General features: G+C 34.3%; 1 protein-coding gene across 3 annotated transcripts in view; it reads right to left on the bottom strand.

The window, feature by feature from the left end:
* Positions 1–425: 425 nt before the first annotated feature.
* TMTC3 (transmembrane O-mannosyltransferase targeting cadherins 3) overlaps positions 426–14294 on the bottom strand; it is a 39293-nt gene continuing 25424 nt past the window's right edge. For all 3 annotated transcript variants that reach the window (XM_068936734.1, XM_068936726.1, XM_068936744.1), the window contains exons 10-16: positions 12511–12659; positions 9848–9968; positions 9045–9156; positions 7978–8081; positions 6695–6864; positions 5641–5867; positions 426–4102 (exon numbers count right to left, since the gene is read on the bottom strand). In XM_068936734.1, coding sequence (XP_068792835.1) covers positions 3294–4102; positions 5641–5867; positions 6695–6864; positions 7978–8081; positions 9045–9156; positions 9848–9968; positions 12511–12659 — 1692 coding nt within the window. In that variant the 3' untranslated portion in view covers positions 426–3293. The remainder of the gene's footprint in view (positions 4103–5640; positions 5868–6694; positions 6865–7977; positions 8082–9044; positions 9157–9847; positions 9969–12510; positions 12660–14294) is intronic.

Below are 14294 nucleotides of genomic sequence, written 5' to 3'. Positions count from 1 at the left end.
CTTCTATTCTTTCTAATACCCACCTTTACTATTTCTCCTGCCAGAGCTGCTAAAACCGATTGGAAAAAAAACCCATATTTGAATGAATACATAATAGTTTTAGCTGGTTGCAATACAAAGAGTAACACTTAGAACACAAAGAATACTTAAAAAAAATTACAAAATGAAGTCTCAAGCTATTTCATCTGCAAAATAGCCCCCCAATCTATACTCAAGGATTAGCCTACAGTCCACATTATCCTTTCACAGCTACACTACTCATTAGTCACCCAGTTGTCTCAACTGTATATGTGCCTATGTAATTAATGCTTATGCATGTTCACCTGTAATTATTAGGCATACACTCAGCTGCCAAAGATTCAACAATGAAACTGAGATGAGTGCATGGTTTTGTACTGAAATTACAGGAAGAAATAAAATGTGCATAAAGTTTAGTATGTTTATTGCAGCAGTACACGTAAGTTTGAACAATTTCCTTATGCAAAGTTGACAGAAGGCATTTCTTCAGGCTTCTCCAGCAACCACAGCAACTGTATTTGAGAATAGGGCTGTAAGTTATTTTAGTATGCTTATCCTATTCCTGGAAATCCCAAATTCTCAAATATTAGCAAAAATAGGGGTTCTGAAAAGACTTATAGTGTCCTTGTACATGCGGATGGTGGGAGGAGGAGTAAAGAGAACAGACTGTGTTGAAAGGGAAAAATGCCTGTCAATTGTTCTCTCTCCATTTTATCTGCAAGTAAATGAAGCCAAAGTTATATTTTCCATCACAGTTTTCCATGAGAAAAGGCAATAGCCTTGATTATTTTTTCAGAAGTGATACCACTTAAATTTACTATACTATTTTTCCTGTGGGAGTGTAATTTAAAAATTGTTGACACATCACAACAGGTTAAATATAAATCAGCACACTGACATCAGTCAAAATACTAAAACTTCTTAAAAAAACAAAAAACAAAAAACCCACACTGCACAGTACCTGCAGATGGCCTGAAAGACATACTTTTAGCACAGTTCAGTTTACATTGATCGAGGATGTTAGTTAAAACTGGTGGCACCTCTTAAGCGTCAAGAAATCTAAATACTTCTTGCTAGTTCTTCAAGAAGAGCTACTTGGAAGGTCAAGATGAGAGCAGAGCAACAGTATTTATTTTTTTAAAGTACTCTTACCTGCCCTGGCACAATTGCACAAGTTGCAAGCATGCCTTTTTAAAAAAAAAAACCAACAAAAAAACCACTCTTGACTACACTGACTCAGTAAAATAAAAGTGGTATGGCAACTAGATTTTAGAAGCTCTTCAGCTTATAAAGGAAAGTAGAATTCTGGCTGGCTTAGTCAGAGAGCAAGTACCTTTTCTTACTACTTAGTTCCTCCCACTTTCAAGTGACTGTTCCTTTCTGTCACCCAGGATGATGACTCATTCATTTGTAAAGCAAAGGTCAGGGGATAGATGGAATACGCAAGTTCGTGTTTCTATAACACTATTTCAGCTAGAAGTATCTGACAGTTACTCACAGCCAAGATGAAGCAGTGATTTTCATGGTGTGGTCAATAAGGGTGTTACAGAGCACTTATGAACAGAAACTGCTGGACACCAGGTACCTGTTCTTGTCTGTAGCTTTCAAACTATGTTTAAAAATCAAAAACAATACCTCTGAAACACTTTTCCCTTTGTTATTACCATATAAGCAATTGTTGTGGTAACATTACAAATTACATGTAATAAAGAAGAGGTCCCTGCAAGACCTTCAAACATTTAAGATTCCCTCCCACAAAGATAAATATTACGTCTTACAGCTAGATTACAGCCTGAAGCAGAAAACTGAGCAGTTACAGAAAGGGTCACGGTAGTAGGGTTGCTAAGGAATGCTTCTGAATCTTGAAATAAGACAAAACATAGGAGAGAAATAGTTAGATTTAAGGATTAATTAAATTATTATTCAACCCAACTCTTATATTTCTTTTCTTCCTCACAGTTAATGAGGACAACAGACTTACTAATAAGTAATATATTTTTAACAAATACATGCATTGCACAAGGATAAAAGCAACACAGATTTTAAAAAAAATTAATTTCATGTAAGAAGTTAAAATGATGCATTAGTGGAAAAGTGTAAATGGGAATATTTTAGTAGTCAAAATAAATATTTAATAAAAAACAAACACCCACAACAAAACATAAAAACAACAGAACTTGGCATTTGGAAGCATATTATCCACATTTCCTTGTGCTAAACTGCTAAATTCAATGGCTTAGTTATTTTCCACATTGCCCTAAGCAATGGCTAATCATTATTCAAATTAGTTGTGTGAAAAGTCAAGAGACTAAAAATACTGTTCCAATGACTGAAATAGTAAAGCCAGTTTACTATACACAAGGAATAATTTTACTACACCAGGGAGTCAATCCACAGTCATCAATACAAAGTCAACAAGGACTGCTGCATAGCATACTGGTTACTGAATCAAAAGTGCATTTTTCAGCATCCAATGAACTGAGGAAAAAGTGGAAAAACTACCCCCACCCCCCTTTTTTAAAGTAATTTTTAAAAACAACCAGATGATCAACAGTTGAAGAAAAACACATACTTCTTTTAAAAATAGTACAGCATAGTCTAAAGATTTTAAGAGCACCATAAGATCTCTATCAGATAAAACAGTATAAACCATTAGCATTGTAAGTAAAGAGCAATTAAAAGGTTATTATACCATCCCGTATTCAGAACACAACTGAAAGAATTTTAGTGTGCTGTTGCATCATCCTATGGCCTAACACACACATACAACCACCAGTGGTATTTATTGTCCTTTTGCTAAGCTCTGGAAACAAATAATGCAAAGAAAATGCTTTTCATGTATAGCAGAGGTCTAGAAAGATTTAAACCGCTCATGTGCAAACTGAAATGGAGAAAATGCAAACAGGCTTATGTGGGGAAAGAAGTAATGTCTGGTTTAAACCATTAACTCTCCATTCAGCTCTTTCACCGATTGTTACTGAATACCCCTTGCTATCAATAATTTTAATATTGGAGTGCCACATGCTCACTATTAGAAGTTTCTGCAGTTATGTTATTCTCAACCCTTTATCCTTCTATCCCTAACCATCTCCCACACTTAAAAGTTGCCGTTTTCTCACATAAAGCATTGTAGAACTGCCTTTTGCTGCTTAACTGATATGCAGTTGACATTATTTCTGCTTTCAAAGCACAGAGTCCACTTTCTAGCTGGATCACATATTAAACAATAACAAAAAATAGAACACTCTCCCTATTCTGTTGTGACATGATAAAGGCTATTCACCATTTAATATACGTTCAATCTCTTCTAGTCTTTTCAAAGCAGCGACTCTCTTTTTCTCAATGTCTTTGATTTCCTTTGCAGATTTTTTGGGAGTCTCTTTGTCCATGTTGTTTCTCTCTGTTCGCTTCTTATTTTTTAACTGCCCTTTATTAACTGTTGTTTGGGTGGCTTTCTTCTCGTTTTTTACTTCTTTCAAATTTTCAAATGATTTTTTTTTTTCTTCTACAGCTGCAATCCCATCTGCTGGAAGTGATGACTGTTCCGCAGCACTGAGAGACGCAATTTTACTTCTGACTATGTTTAGATGACGTTGAATATATTCCTCATGAGGTGCCAGTGCTAGAGTTTCAACCAAACATTTTTCTGCTTTCATTAAGTCTCGTTCTTCAAAGTAAACCACACAAAGATTATGTTTCCCTTGTACATTGTTAGGATCCAGTTCCAGAATTTTTTCAAAACACATTTTTGCTCCACTTATATCTTTCTTTTGGTTCATTAAAATATCTCCTTTTAAAATCAGACCTTTGGTATGATCAGGATAATATTTCAGTAGGTCTTCCAGGATGGGCAATGCCATCAGTTCTTTTGCTGTCTGAGAATAAAGCAGTGCCAAATTGAACAACGCACTTCGGAAGTTTGGCTGTAACCTTATCGCTTTCTTCATCCAAGCCTCTGCTTCCGTATCTTTTTTGTCATCCATTGCCAGCATGCCCAAATTGAAATAGCCATTGGCATCCTGTGGTTCTTCTTTCACATAATTTAACAGTCTTTGTTTAGCTTCAGGTCTAAGCCGAGCATCACCTAGATGACAGGAAATTACAGATTTATTTCTGTAGAGTTTTTAGACCAGGTCTGTTAAATGCTAAGGTTTATACAAATTAAAATGAAACATACTTAGTACAGCTGTAAAAGGAAAAGGTTTAAAAATGTTACTTTTTCTTTTTGTCAGGTAACAGCATTTTATAAAGACACTTACCTTCTTTACAGAGCAAAACTACTTATTGTTGACTTGCAGCCAAAGTCAGCATCATTACCCTATTTCTTCTTGCATTGAATTTAGTTTTTGCACACAATACAAATAAAGCTGTCTCCACAAGCTTAAGGGAGATTTTTTTCACATATGATTAAGCAACTAGAATGGAGAGAAGACATCAGTTCTGGCAAATCAGCTCTCACAGAGACAAAATTGGAGTGGAAGACCTCATTTTGTTAAAGATGGATTGATAGATTTTAAAGTCAAAGATCACACAGGATAACTTCAGATTTAGCCAGGCTAAATCTTTTCTAAAAATCAAACACAATAAATTCACACAACTGTCTTATTTTATTTTGTCTCAACAAACAAACAAACAAGCAAGCTCCCCAAACACCCACCACCACCATACTGAAAAGTAACCATATCTGATCATGGCAGGAGTTCCAGCTCGTAGTCTGTGCTACCTTGTATAAATACACAGTGAACAATCTTTGTAAGAAATTCCAGGCAAAGCCTTACTGAAGAATAGGGGAGCAGGGAGCTGACTTGCACCTTCTGCTTTCACATCCTGAAACAGTGCTGCACCCTCCACTATGAATAACTGAATACTAGATAGCTAACACTTCTGCTTGTCTGAAGCCTCTGATCAAGGGGTTTCTTGTATTACGTAATTTATAACATGAAGAGAAGAGATGAATAGCAATACAGTTGCATCCCAGCTCCAATCAAACCTATAGAATCCCTTTCTTAGGGGTAGCTTACCATTCCAACAAGAGGAAACAAAAGCCCTTACTATTCACTTGCCAAGTATTCTTTGCAACAGCCTGTATTCACGAAAGGGTTTCATTTATCCATACAGCTAGAAGTTATATATATGAATAAAATTAGATACATGAAAACTGGACTTGATTCATACTAATTAGCAATATTACAAAGCAATTTTTGCTAGATTTAAAGTCCACAGAAGTCAGTCTGACACTTTAGTCAGCAAGGAATGGATTATATCAATACAAATGTAAAACAGTGTTATATGTATTTTACTAAATATCTTTTTTTGATAATAGAGATGAACAATTTTGAAAAATAAATTACATTTTGTAATATAATCTTATAAAGGATAGAGTCTTACACTAAATTGTTCTAAAAGTGCTTATCAGTTAGAGTACATGTACAAATTTCATACAGTCTCAATAAAGATGACTATTACAATAAAGACTTTCTTCTTTGGTGTCTCTCCTTAACACAATTTGAGAACCATGCTATGAACTTCTGTTTTGAAAAATAAGCCAAACCTTAAAAAAAACAAACAAACCCACACACGTCCTATGAATGCAAATGCTGATATTAGGGACAACTAACATACCAGATTCCTGCATTAGTAGTGCTGAGTTGAACAATGCCAGTTTATGAATTGGGTTCAGTTCCAGTGCTCGGTTGAAATTCTTCAGAGCTTCTGTCGGATCTTTTAGCTCAATGAAAACAATTGCCAGGTTGTACCACAGGTCTGCATTGCTTCTATCTAATTCTAGAGCTCTAAGATAAGCTTCCTTAGCTTTCAGAGGTTTGTTCATTTTTAGAAGTAATTCTCCCCTGTTGAAGAATCAAATTTTACTTTCAACAACTTCCATAAAGATATAAAAATAACTGACAGGCTTTTAAGAGTGTGTCTTCCTAAAAGCAGGAGATGCAGTGAAATAAAGTTTTTCTTTTTGTTTTAAACGCAAAAGGACACAGGACTTTGTTTCTATACCATTCCCCAGACCTATCCGCTCTCAAAAATCTATATAGAAGTGTATATGCAAAGGGTGGGAGGGTCGGGGGAGCAGCAGAGTCATCAAGGACTCCTGATAGCTACCCTGTAATCACACTGCAGCAGCTACAGTGTAGCATCTTGGCACCTGCCTAAATCCCAGTGGGAATCATAACTGATAATTAGTGAACTGAAGCCTCACTGCCCGTGGGCACATTACTCTTATCCATTCAGGCTCCCATTTATGGGCTTTCTAGTCATGCAAGTCTTGCATTTTCTGGATCAACTTCAACAAAAAAAGGTAGAGAAAGCTCCATTATCCAGACTAACCAAAACCTTTTTAGTTAAAGATTAAACTAGAAGATGGGAAACATGAGTTTGAAAATCATGAAAAAAAATCAAATGGAAGTGTCTTGCTATACAATGTTTCAATATGCACATATGAAAATACACTATTTTAGCAGGAATTTAAAAGAATTAAAAGGGATTCTAAGAATGAATAATTTGACTAATGCCCCCAAAACTGCACCTTCTAATTTCAAAATAATCATTAAACTAATTCCAGTAGCTAATTTAATTGTATGAAATAAATACTGCTTATTAATTCTGCAAATAAACAAGTGCACATTCAAGCATATCCAGCTCTAAAATTAGAAGAGAGAGATACCTGCTGATATAAGCCTGCTTGAAATCTGGCCTCATACTAATTGCTTGTCGATATAACTGATCTGCTTCTTCAAGGCGAGATTCGTTTGCTCGAATTAAGTTTGCAAGATTGATATAAACATTCAGATGGTTAGGAGCAACTCTTGCTGCATACTTTTTACCTGGAATAATCTGTCAAAAAGAATATATGTACCAAATATAGACCACTAAAAATTTCAATAAAATCTGAAAGACAATCAGTATAGATCTGCTCTTCACTCTGCCATATTTGTGTTGGGCACCACTGGACATCAGTCTGCAGGCTCTTAATAATCACAAAGAGTAATTCTTTTTTAATTCTATGGAGGTACTGATAACTTTTATAGCATATTTGAAATATCAGTTTATTAAGCTCTGCTGCTTAACTGGGCATATGATCATCAACAACTAACCAAGCCCTTGCTTACTTTTCCCATTCAGACCAAGAATATTTGCTAAAGCCTAATCCACGTTCTATCAGAAAATTTAATTCCTTTTTTGACTGTCCTTCCTGAGGTGTGAATAAGATTTTACCAGTCACTGTTACAGCAGATGCAAGATTTTCATCTGGTACAACATCACAATTGTTGTGCTGCTTATACTTTATCAGTCTAGAATCTTCATGCTGTCTCACAGCACAGAAACTTTTTAATGCTGTAGTGGTTTGCTGATTTTTATTGGCAGTCTCCTTTTATCCTTAACTTTTGTTACTTTCATATGCACGCCAATAAATTACCCTCCTTTTCTCCTAAACAACTAAAATAAGTAATATTACCTACACATACATATAATTTCAAATAGGGTAAGGGCAACAAAGCATATGTTTTTAAAAATATGTTCAAGCAAAGATTTTATTGTCGCTGCTATCTCTCTTCTCCCCGCTCCAACACTGCGTTTAAGCCTTCTCTCGTAGGTTTGGAAATTCAATCATCAGTGTATTAGCTAGAAGGGAGAACAAACCCTGCGTGATTAGAAACTGTACGCGTATATTTAACTGTGGCTTTCTTTTGTATCCTCAACTTGAGCAAAACTGAAAACAACAGTATAAAATTAACAAAATAGTTTGAACAAAAAAGTTCCAAATTAGCATTTCTTAAATTGCTAAGACTGCACATAACCTGCTCTCATAAAAAAAGATAGATAAAAAAAAAGCTCTTTAACCATATAGCAACACAGAGCTTTATGCAAAAATAAGAAACATTTGTATCATGAATAAAGGTTTGAAAGATCTCCTATGGCAGCAGATAAAATAAAATCAGTAATTACCTGTGGCATCAATGATTTGGCAATCATATATGATTCTTCAGCTTCTTTAGTTTTGTTTAAATTTTTGTAAGTTCTTCCTACATTCATGTGGGCACCAATATCATCTTAATAAAACAAGAATAAATAATCAAATACTTCCATGTACTGAGTACCATACAAGTAAATGACTACACCTTGTGAGTAGCACTAAGTAGAGCTACAATATAAAGTTCATTAAAAAAAAGCAATTCTAAATTATTTTTCATCTTAATTACGAAGTTATTAAATTAAGCACGAGACAAGGATATATTATAAAGTTTCTTATGAAACGGTCAAAAATTTGAGGTCATACTTCCTAAGTATCTATTTTTACCTTCTTGTTATAGTAGAAGCACCTAATTGACACAATTTTTATGATAGAATTGTTAAAGTGAAAGACAACGGTGCTAACGTCAGATTTAAAACACATTAAGTATCCTGAATAACAAGAACTTCTCTGAAGTTAGGAAATAACTACCACACTCTAAAATATAAAAAGGCAAGCAGATTTTGCCTTATTATGTGTGAACGTAATATGCCACAAATGCACTATACATGAAGTAATTTCTTAGGTTTCTAAAACGAAACAGTAACAATTGTCAAGTACTACCTAGAACTTCCTTTGCAACAATACCTACAATTCAGGAAACACTCTTTGATATTGCCTAAATTTATCTGTTTTTTTTTAAGAGATCTTCCTAGTTTGAAATAAGAAAATTAAATATTAATAATTAATTACATTATGTACAGAATTAAGAGTTTGGATTGCATTCCTTCTAAATGAATTTAAATAACGGTTTTAAATGTGAAGTCTTTGTATTTCTGTGTAGATACAAAAGCTTTTCCCAGGTATCTTTTTGCAGTTTTATTTTTATTTTTTAAAGAATTATTTTCTCACACTCAAAGACTATAGTTTGATGTTTGGTTGGGGAAAAACAGCTAAATCAAAAGATTTTAAAGTAAGCTAGGAGTACTAAAATACTACAGGTGGGGAGGAGAGAACAATAAGCCACTGAATGCATTCAATGGCAACCAATCAAAGGTTATACCTGGTTGCACTTGGGTGGCTTGTATGAAGAATTGCAAAGCTCTTTCAAAATTCTTCTCATTTTCTAATGCATGCCCCACATTATTCCATAGTTTTGCATTGTTCTTATTTACCTAAAAATAGGAAAAAAAAATACAAATATACAGGATATTAAGCTGCAGTTATACAACACGATTTTCTTGCAACTACATGATAGACATGTGAAAACACATAGCAATGACACAGATTTCATCAGGCTACTCTATGTAAAGAATAACAAAACATTGCATACAATTAGAACAATAAATGAATGGTGAGGAACAAGTTCATTTTAGCTATTAGTCAAATATTGTGCGTAAAAATCCTAAAGGTTCCAAAGTTCATTGTAATTGTTAAGGGAAAATGAATAACTGGTAGTTCAAACTATCCTATCATGCCATGTGAACCTTAAAGATATTATTTTATGCCTCAAATTTGTTGTAGATTTTTGTGCTCAAGAGAACATACTATGCTTTTGTCCAGATAAAAGAATATATTTAACTATTGTAACACAATCAAGACAAAAATTACCTCCTTCTACAAATAATTTTCTATTTACAGAAAATAGTCTTCCGTTTCTTACACGTGAATTCTCATGCAACGTCCCTACACTACTTTTAAAGTATTTCCAAAAGAGACTAATTAGATATGAATACTATCAATGTAGAAATAAATTTAGCAAAACAAGTAATTTCTCTTTGTTTTTATCATGCTCTACTGTACACAGCATTTTGAGAGGAATAACAAAAAAAGTTTCCCTTAATTATTTGAAATGAAATACAGTACCTTTAAAGCTGACATAAACAATGTGTACTCTGACTCCCAATCCCAGTTTCTGTGCAGTGTTTTTAAGGCGTGAGTGAATAGTACCACTGCCAAACACACCCAAGAAATCTTTCTTAGCACACTATTAAAAAAAAAAAAAAATTGTCAGAAGCACACAACTCAAATTCATACTGCATTAAATATTTCATATTCAATATTTTTCATATCACTATGCAATCCACTTAACAAAAGTGAAGGCTTTAATATTACACATATTAAAACCAAAAGTATAGGAAAAGTGTATTTTTAATATTCAGAGCTTACCTATAATTTAAGGCAATGAGTGTGATCATGATGTCGAACACTGCGGTTCTTCAAAACACTTTATAAAACTTAAAACATTACAAAACGTAAAGGACTAAAAGCATCATCCCATCCTTTTGTTTAATGCCAGATCATTCCACACAAATTCTTGAGTGTGCACATTACCAGTACCTTTCCCACACTGGAGAACGCATCTGAACAGAGATGTCTGCTATCGAGACTATCCAAGCTTCCATAATCAAATAAAATCCTAATGCTACTGTAATACCTAAATTACAGCAAGTGCTAGTGTCTCTTTTGCAATTTGCATTTTGCTTTAAAAGCTGCAAGTCAGGGGCAGAAATCACTCCCTGACCAGCTTCTCAGCAACAGTGTTCTTCTAGAGTTTATGCACTTTACTTTTCCAGAGTGTAAGCATTACTAAAACACATGCTTCAGCAAGCTGATCATTAGGTCTCTGAATTCTGATGTAATTATGGAAAAAAGCCCACTGAATACTCAGTAGCTTTCCTACAATTATGAACATTATTTTGTTTTTAAAAACCTTTAAAAGTTTCACTCAAGCAGATGCGGCTGTTCATCACTGCCAGCTATTTCTTGTACCTTGAGTTATACTATAGCTCTTCACACACTGCTCTGTACTTCACAGGTGTGTGACAGAAAACAGAAGGGGTTTTTTTTCCCCATTTTTAAAATGTACAAAATTTTGCGCAAACTTAGAAGACTGTGCTTATTAAAAAAAGGTTTTTTCAATGAAAAACTGCTATTGCTGCACATATTCCTAAAGAGCCTTCTCCACCTCATAAGACTTTCCAGAGCACCTTTTTATAAGTCACCCTGTTGCCTAATTTTCTTCCCTGTCCACCCTCTCCTCTGATCTTTTTATTTCACATCACTTCTATTCGTATTCGTGATGATGCCTTCTCCTCACTCGCACAAGAAATCACAGCTGATTTCTCCTTACTCAGTCCTGTCAGCTTTGGCAGCAACAGTTTAGCACAGATTATCATGCACGACTTCACCTCTGCTGACAGCAGACATAATCAATTGAGAATTACTACCTTAGAGTTTGTCTGAACTAGCACCAGGATGCCTCTAGGCTAACAAGGGTAAAGCATCCAGGTCAGGGGAAGCATGTACAGATCTGTGAAGACGACAGCATAAAATCTAAGGTTCATTTATAGGATATAAGAACTGATGCTACTGAAGCCCCAAAGCTGCAAAAGGTGCTTTTTGAGCAGAATTTCCTAACGAGAAATTCTTATCCAAAACATTTTTTATTGAAACAAGTACCAAATTGCTCTGATGTTCATTCTTAGCACTGCATCTCTGAAAATTGTAGCAGTAACGAAGATTTTTGAATATCCTGCAAATTGATACATATGCATTATGTAAACTCTAGTCAGTAACTACTTTTGAATAATGAACACATCAAATCTGAGCGAGAATTTTTTTTGTATAATCCTTAAAAAAACCTAGACTTTAAACAGGAAATACACATATTTCTTTACATTACAGAGATTGGATATACTACTAGAAATATAGGTGAAATTTCCTGGCCTTACTCACTCACAGAAAACAATACAATTCACATCATATGTACTGATCTTCAGCAAGACAGTTCAAGACTTTAACCTGAAATACTAGATTGTGCAATTGAATCAGATTTAAATGCCTTTCAGCTTACAACCTGTACACAATTGTGCCTTCAAAAGACAGTGGCACAAGGCTGAGAAGACTCTGAAGATATTCTTTTTTACAATACTATGGAATTTACTTTGCACACAGAACAGCAAAAATTAACTTCTAAGGTACCTTCTCACTTGCAGCAATGAACTCAATCGCAATTAATTTTTAAAAAGGTATCAGTACTGTATCTGAAGACTAGCTCAATATGTCAGAAGGTCTTTCTAACTGCACCCAACATACCCACACAGACTAGTTTAATCACAAATATTTGCTACGCTACAAATATTTATTTCCTAATAAATTGCCTAATAAGTGTCTGTCTCCTAAAGCAGCACTGTAACTCTTTCAGTGGCAAGGCGAGCAAACGTATCACATTTTTAAATCAATGCTACTGATTATGCTTTAAAAAATTTCGTCATAAATGAAAACACCCAAAGGTCTCCTAAGATATTCCTTGTTATCATTTGTTCACACCACATGACTACCAAACAGCTCATCTGGATTGTTACTCTGTGTTCAGAAAGAACTCAAAACAGAACAAGAACTATAACATGGTAAGCGCGCACTGGTAAAAGCTCTACTGGAAAGGCCTTACAATTTAAGTATACTTATTTATTTGCCATGAAATAAAGACAGATGAGTTAAATTAGTTACAGATACTACTAAGATACCTTTTATTGGATAATTTCTTCCATCCATGTGCTACTAAAATGCAGAATCCCATGCTAGGAACATACAACACTCGTTCTGCCACTACAAACCCAACAGGAAAAAAAAGGTTTGATGCAGGAATGAATGGTAACACTATTAAGCACAGTGCCTAGAAAAGAAAAGCAAATAAATTAGTAACCAGGATTAGGTAGTTACAAACTGTACCTAACACACAAATTAAGACGCAATGATGAAAAATAGGAAAATAATAAAATATAAATAATAGACCTTAATTAGAACAAAAATAACAAAAATCAAGACTTCTGTTTCATACTGAGACCACTGAACACGGCAAGTTTTAAACTGCAGCTGGTTTCCTTTCTCATTTAACAGACTACCAGTCTATTCGGTTTTCTACACTACAGAAACAGCAGCTGCAAGAAAAACCACTAAGATAAAAAATAAAAAGAATGAACAACAATAATGAACTGAAAACAGAAAAACTCTTTTTTTAAAATTAAGAATTCCACATATAACAACCATGACAGTCCTAGAACCTTGATCACTGTATTTTATAGCACAATTCAGGCTTCTCAATAAAGTGAATTTTAAACATTGATTTTTCTATCCTCTATCAGTGTATAATATTTGAGAACTATTTACATTTACATATAATATTTGAAACTCAAAAAGCAACAACATGCATTAACTGTCATAGCTTTTGCTTAGCATTATTTAGTAAGAATTTGAAATAAGGCACGACCCTCTTGATTTTACAACAGAGCAGCTCTAGTTAACAAATTATATAGAGAAATTAAATTACATATATGCAAAGTCCAGAAAGTCAGTTTCATTGTATAAAAAACAGTAAGGGCAACGTAGCCTGAAAGAGTGGACACAGTTACCCTAAAACTACAGGAAAGACTAAGCCTAAGTGGATGACCCCACTTTCTATAATTTTAAAATTTGTTCCAAGGCAAAAAGAAGAGCGAAGACTGGAAATAGCAAAACTGTAAAATAACACATACAATATTTTAACCTCAAACTTGAAGGACAGATGTGACTGACTACAGTATCTATATAAGAGTAAGTAAACAAAAATTAGTTATAGATAAACTTTTCTTCATGGTCCTTTATTTACAGTCCACTACCACAGAGTCCTAGTCTTTGTCACTGGAATCCTTTACTGAAAGGTAAACTTATTTTGCAAAGACAAGAAAATGGGCACAGTATTTTCAAGTACTAAACAGATCATTTGGGTCAGGAATGGAAAACAAAAATTGCAACTGTCTTCTGAAAATATTTTCAGTTGTGCAATTATTTTTCTTACATGCTGTGAAAAATGATACTCAATTGCACACTAATGACAGCTTCATATGCAAAGCAGAACTGTACTTTAGAACAATTAAAGTGAATAGCAACCTATACAATAAGAAAAGCAGTTAACTTTACAATAGAATGAAGTGCCTTTCTGGTTTCTGTTAAGATTGTGAAGAAATTGCATAAAGATCAGAATCAATCACTGAATTAACATCTGTGATTAGATACTGCACTGCCGGCACCTTGAGATACCTACAATCAAAAACTGCCTTAGTTGCAACTCTTAGGTTGTTGACAGATACCTTGACAACATGTATGTGTATAGGAGAAAAACAGTCAAAGATGGAGAAATCTGTCTGCTGCAAGGAAAACAGACATCACCACTTGCTTTAAGGCCTCAGTGTCTTACTGTTAATTAACTGTTTTATAATTTCAGAGACCAAGAAGGAACTTACATGATTATTTCTAAATATTTGGCCTCCAA

This window comes from Struthio camelus, chromosome 1, assembly GCF_040807025.1.
Source record: "Struthio camelus isolate bStrCam1 chromosome 1, bStrCam1.hap1, whole genome shotgun sequence".
NCBI classification, from domain to species: domain Eukaryota; kingdom Metazoa; phylum Chordata; class Aves; order Struthioniformes; family Struthionidae; genus Struthio; species Struthio camelus.
The sequence above is the reverse complement of the archived record's forward strand: the minus strand, read 5'-3'. Positions and strand labels throughout refer to the sequence as shown.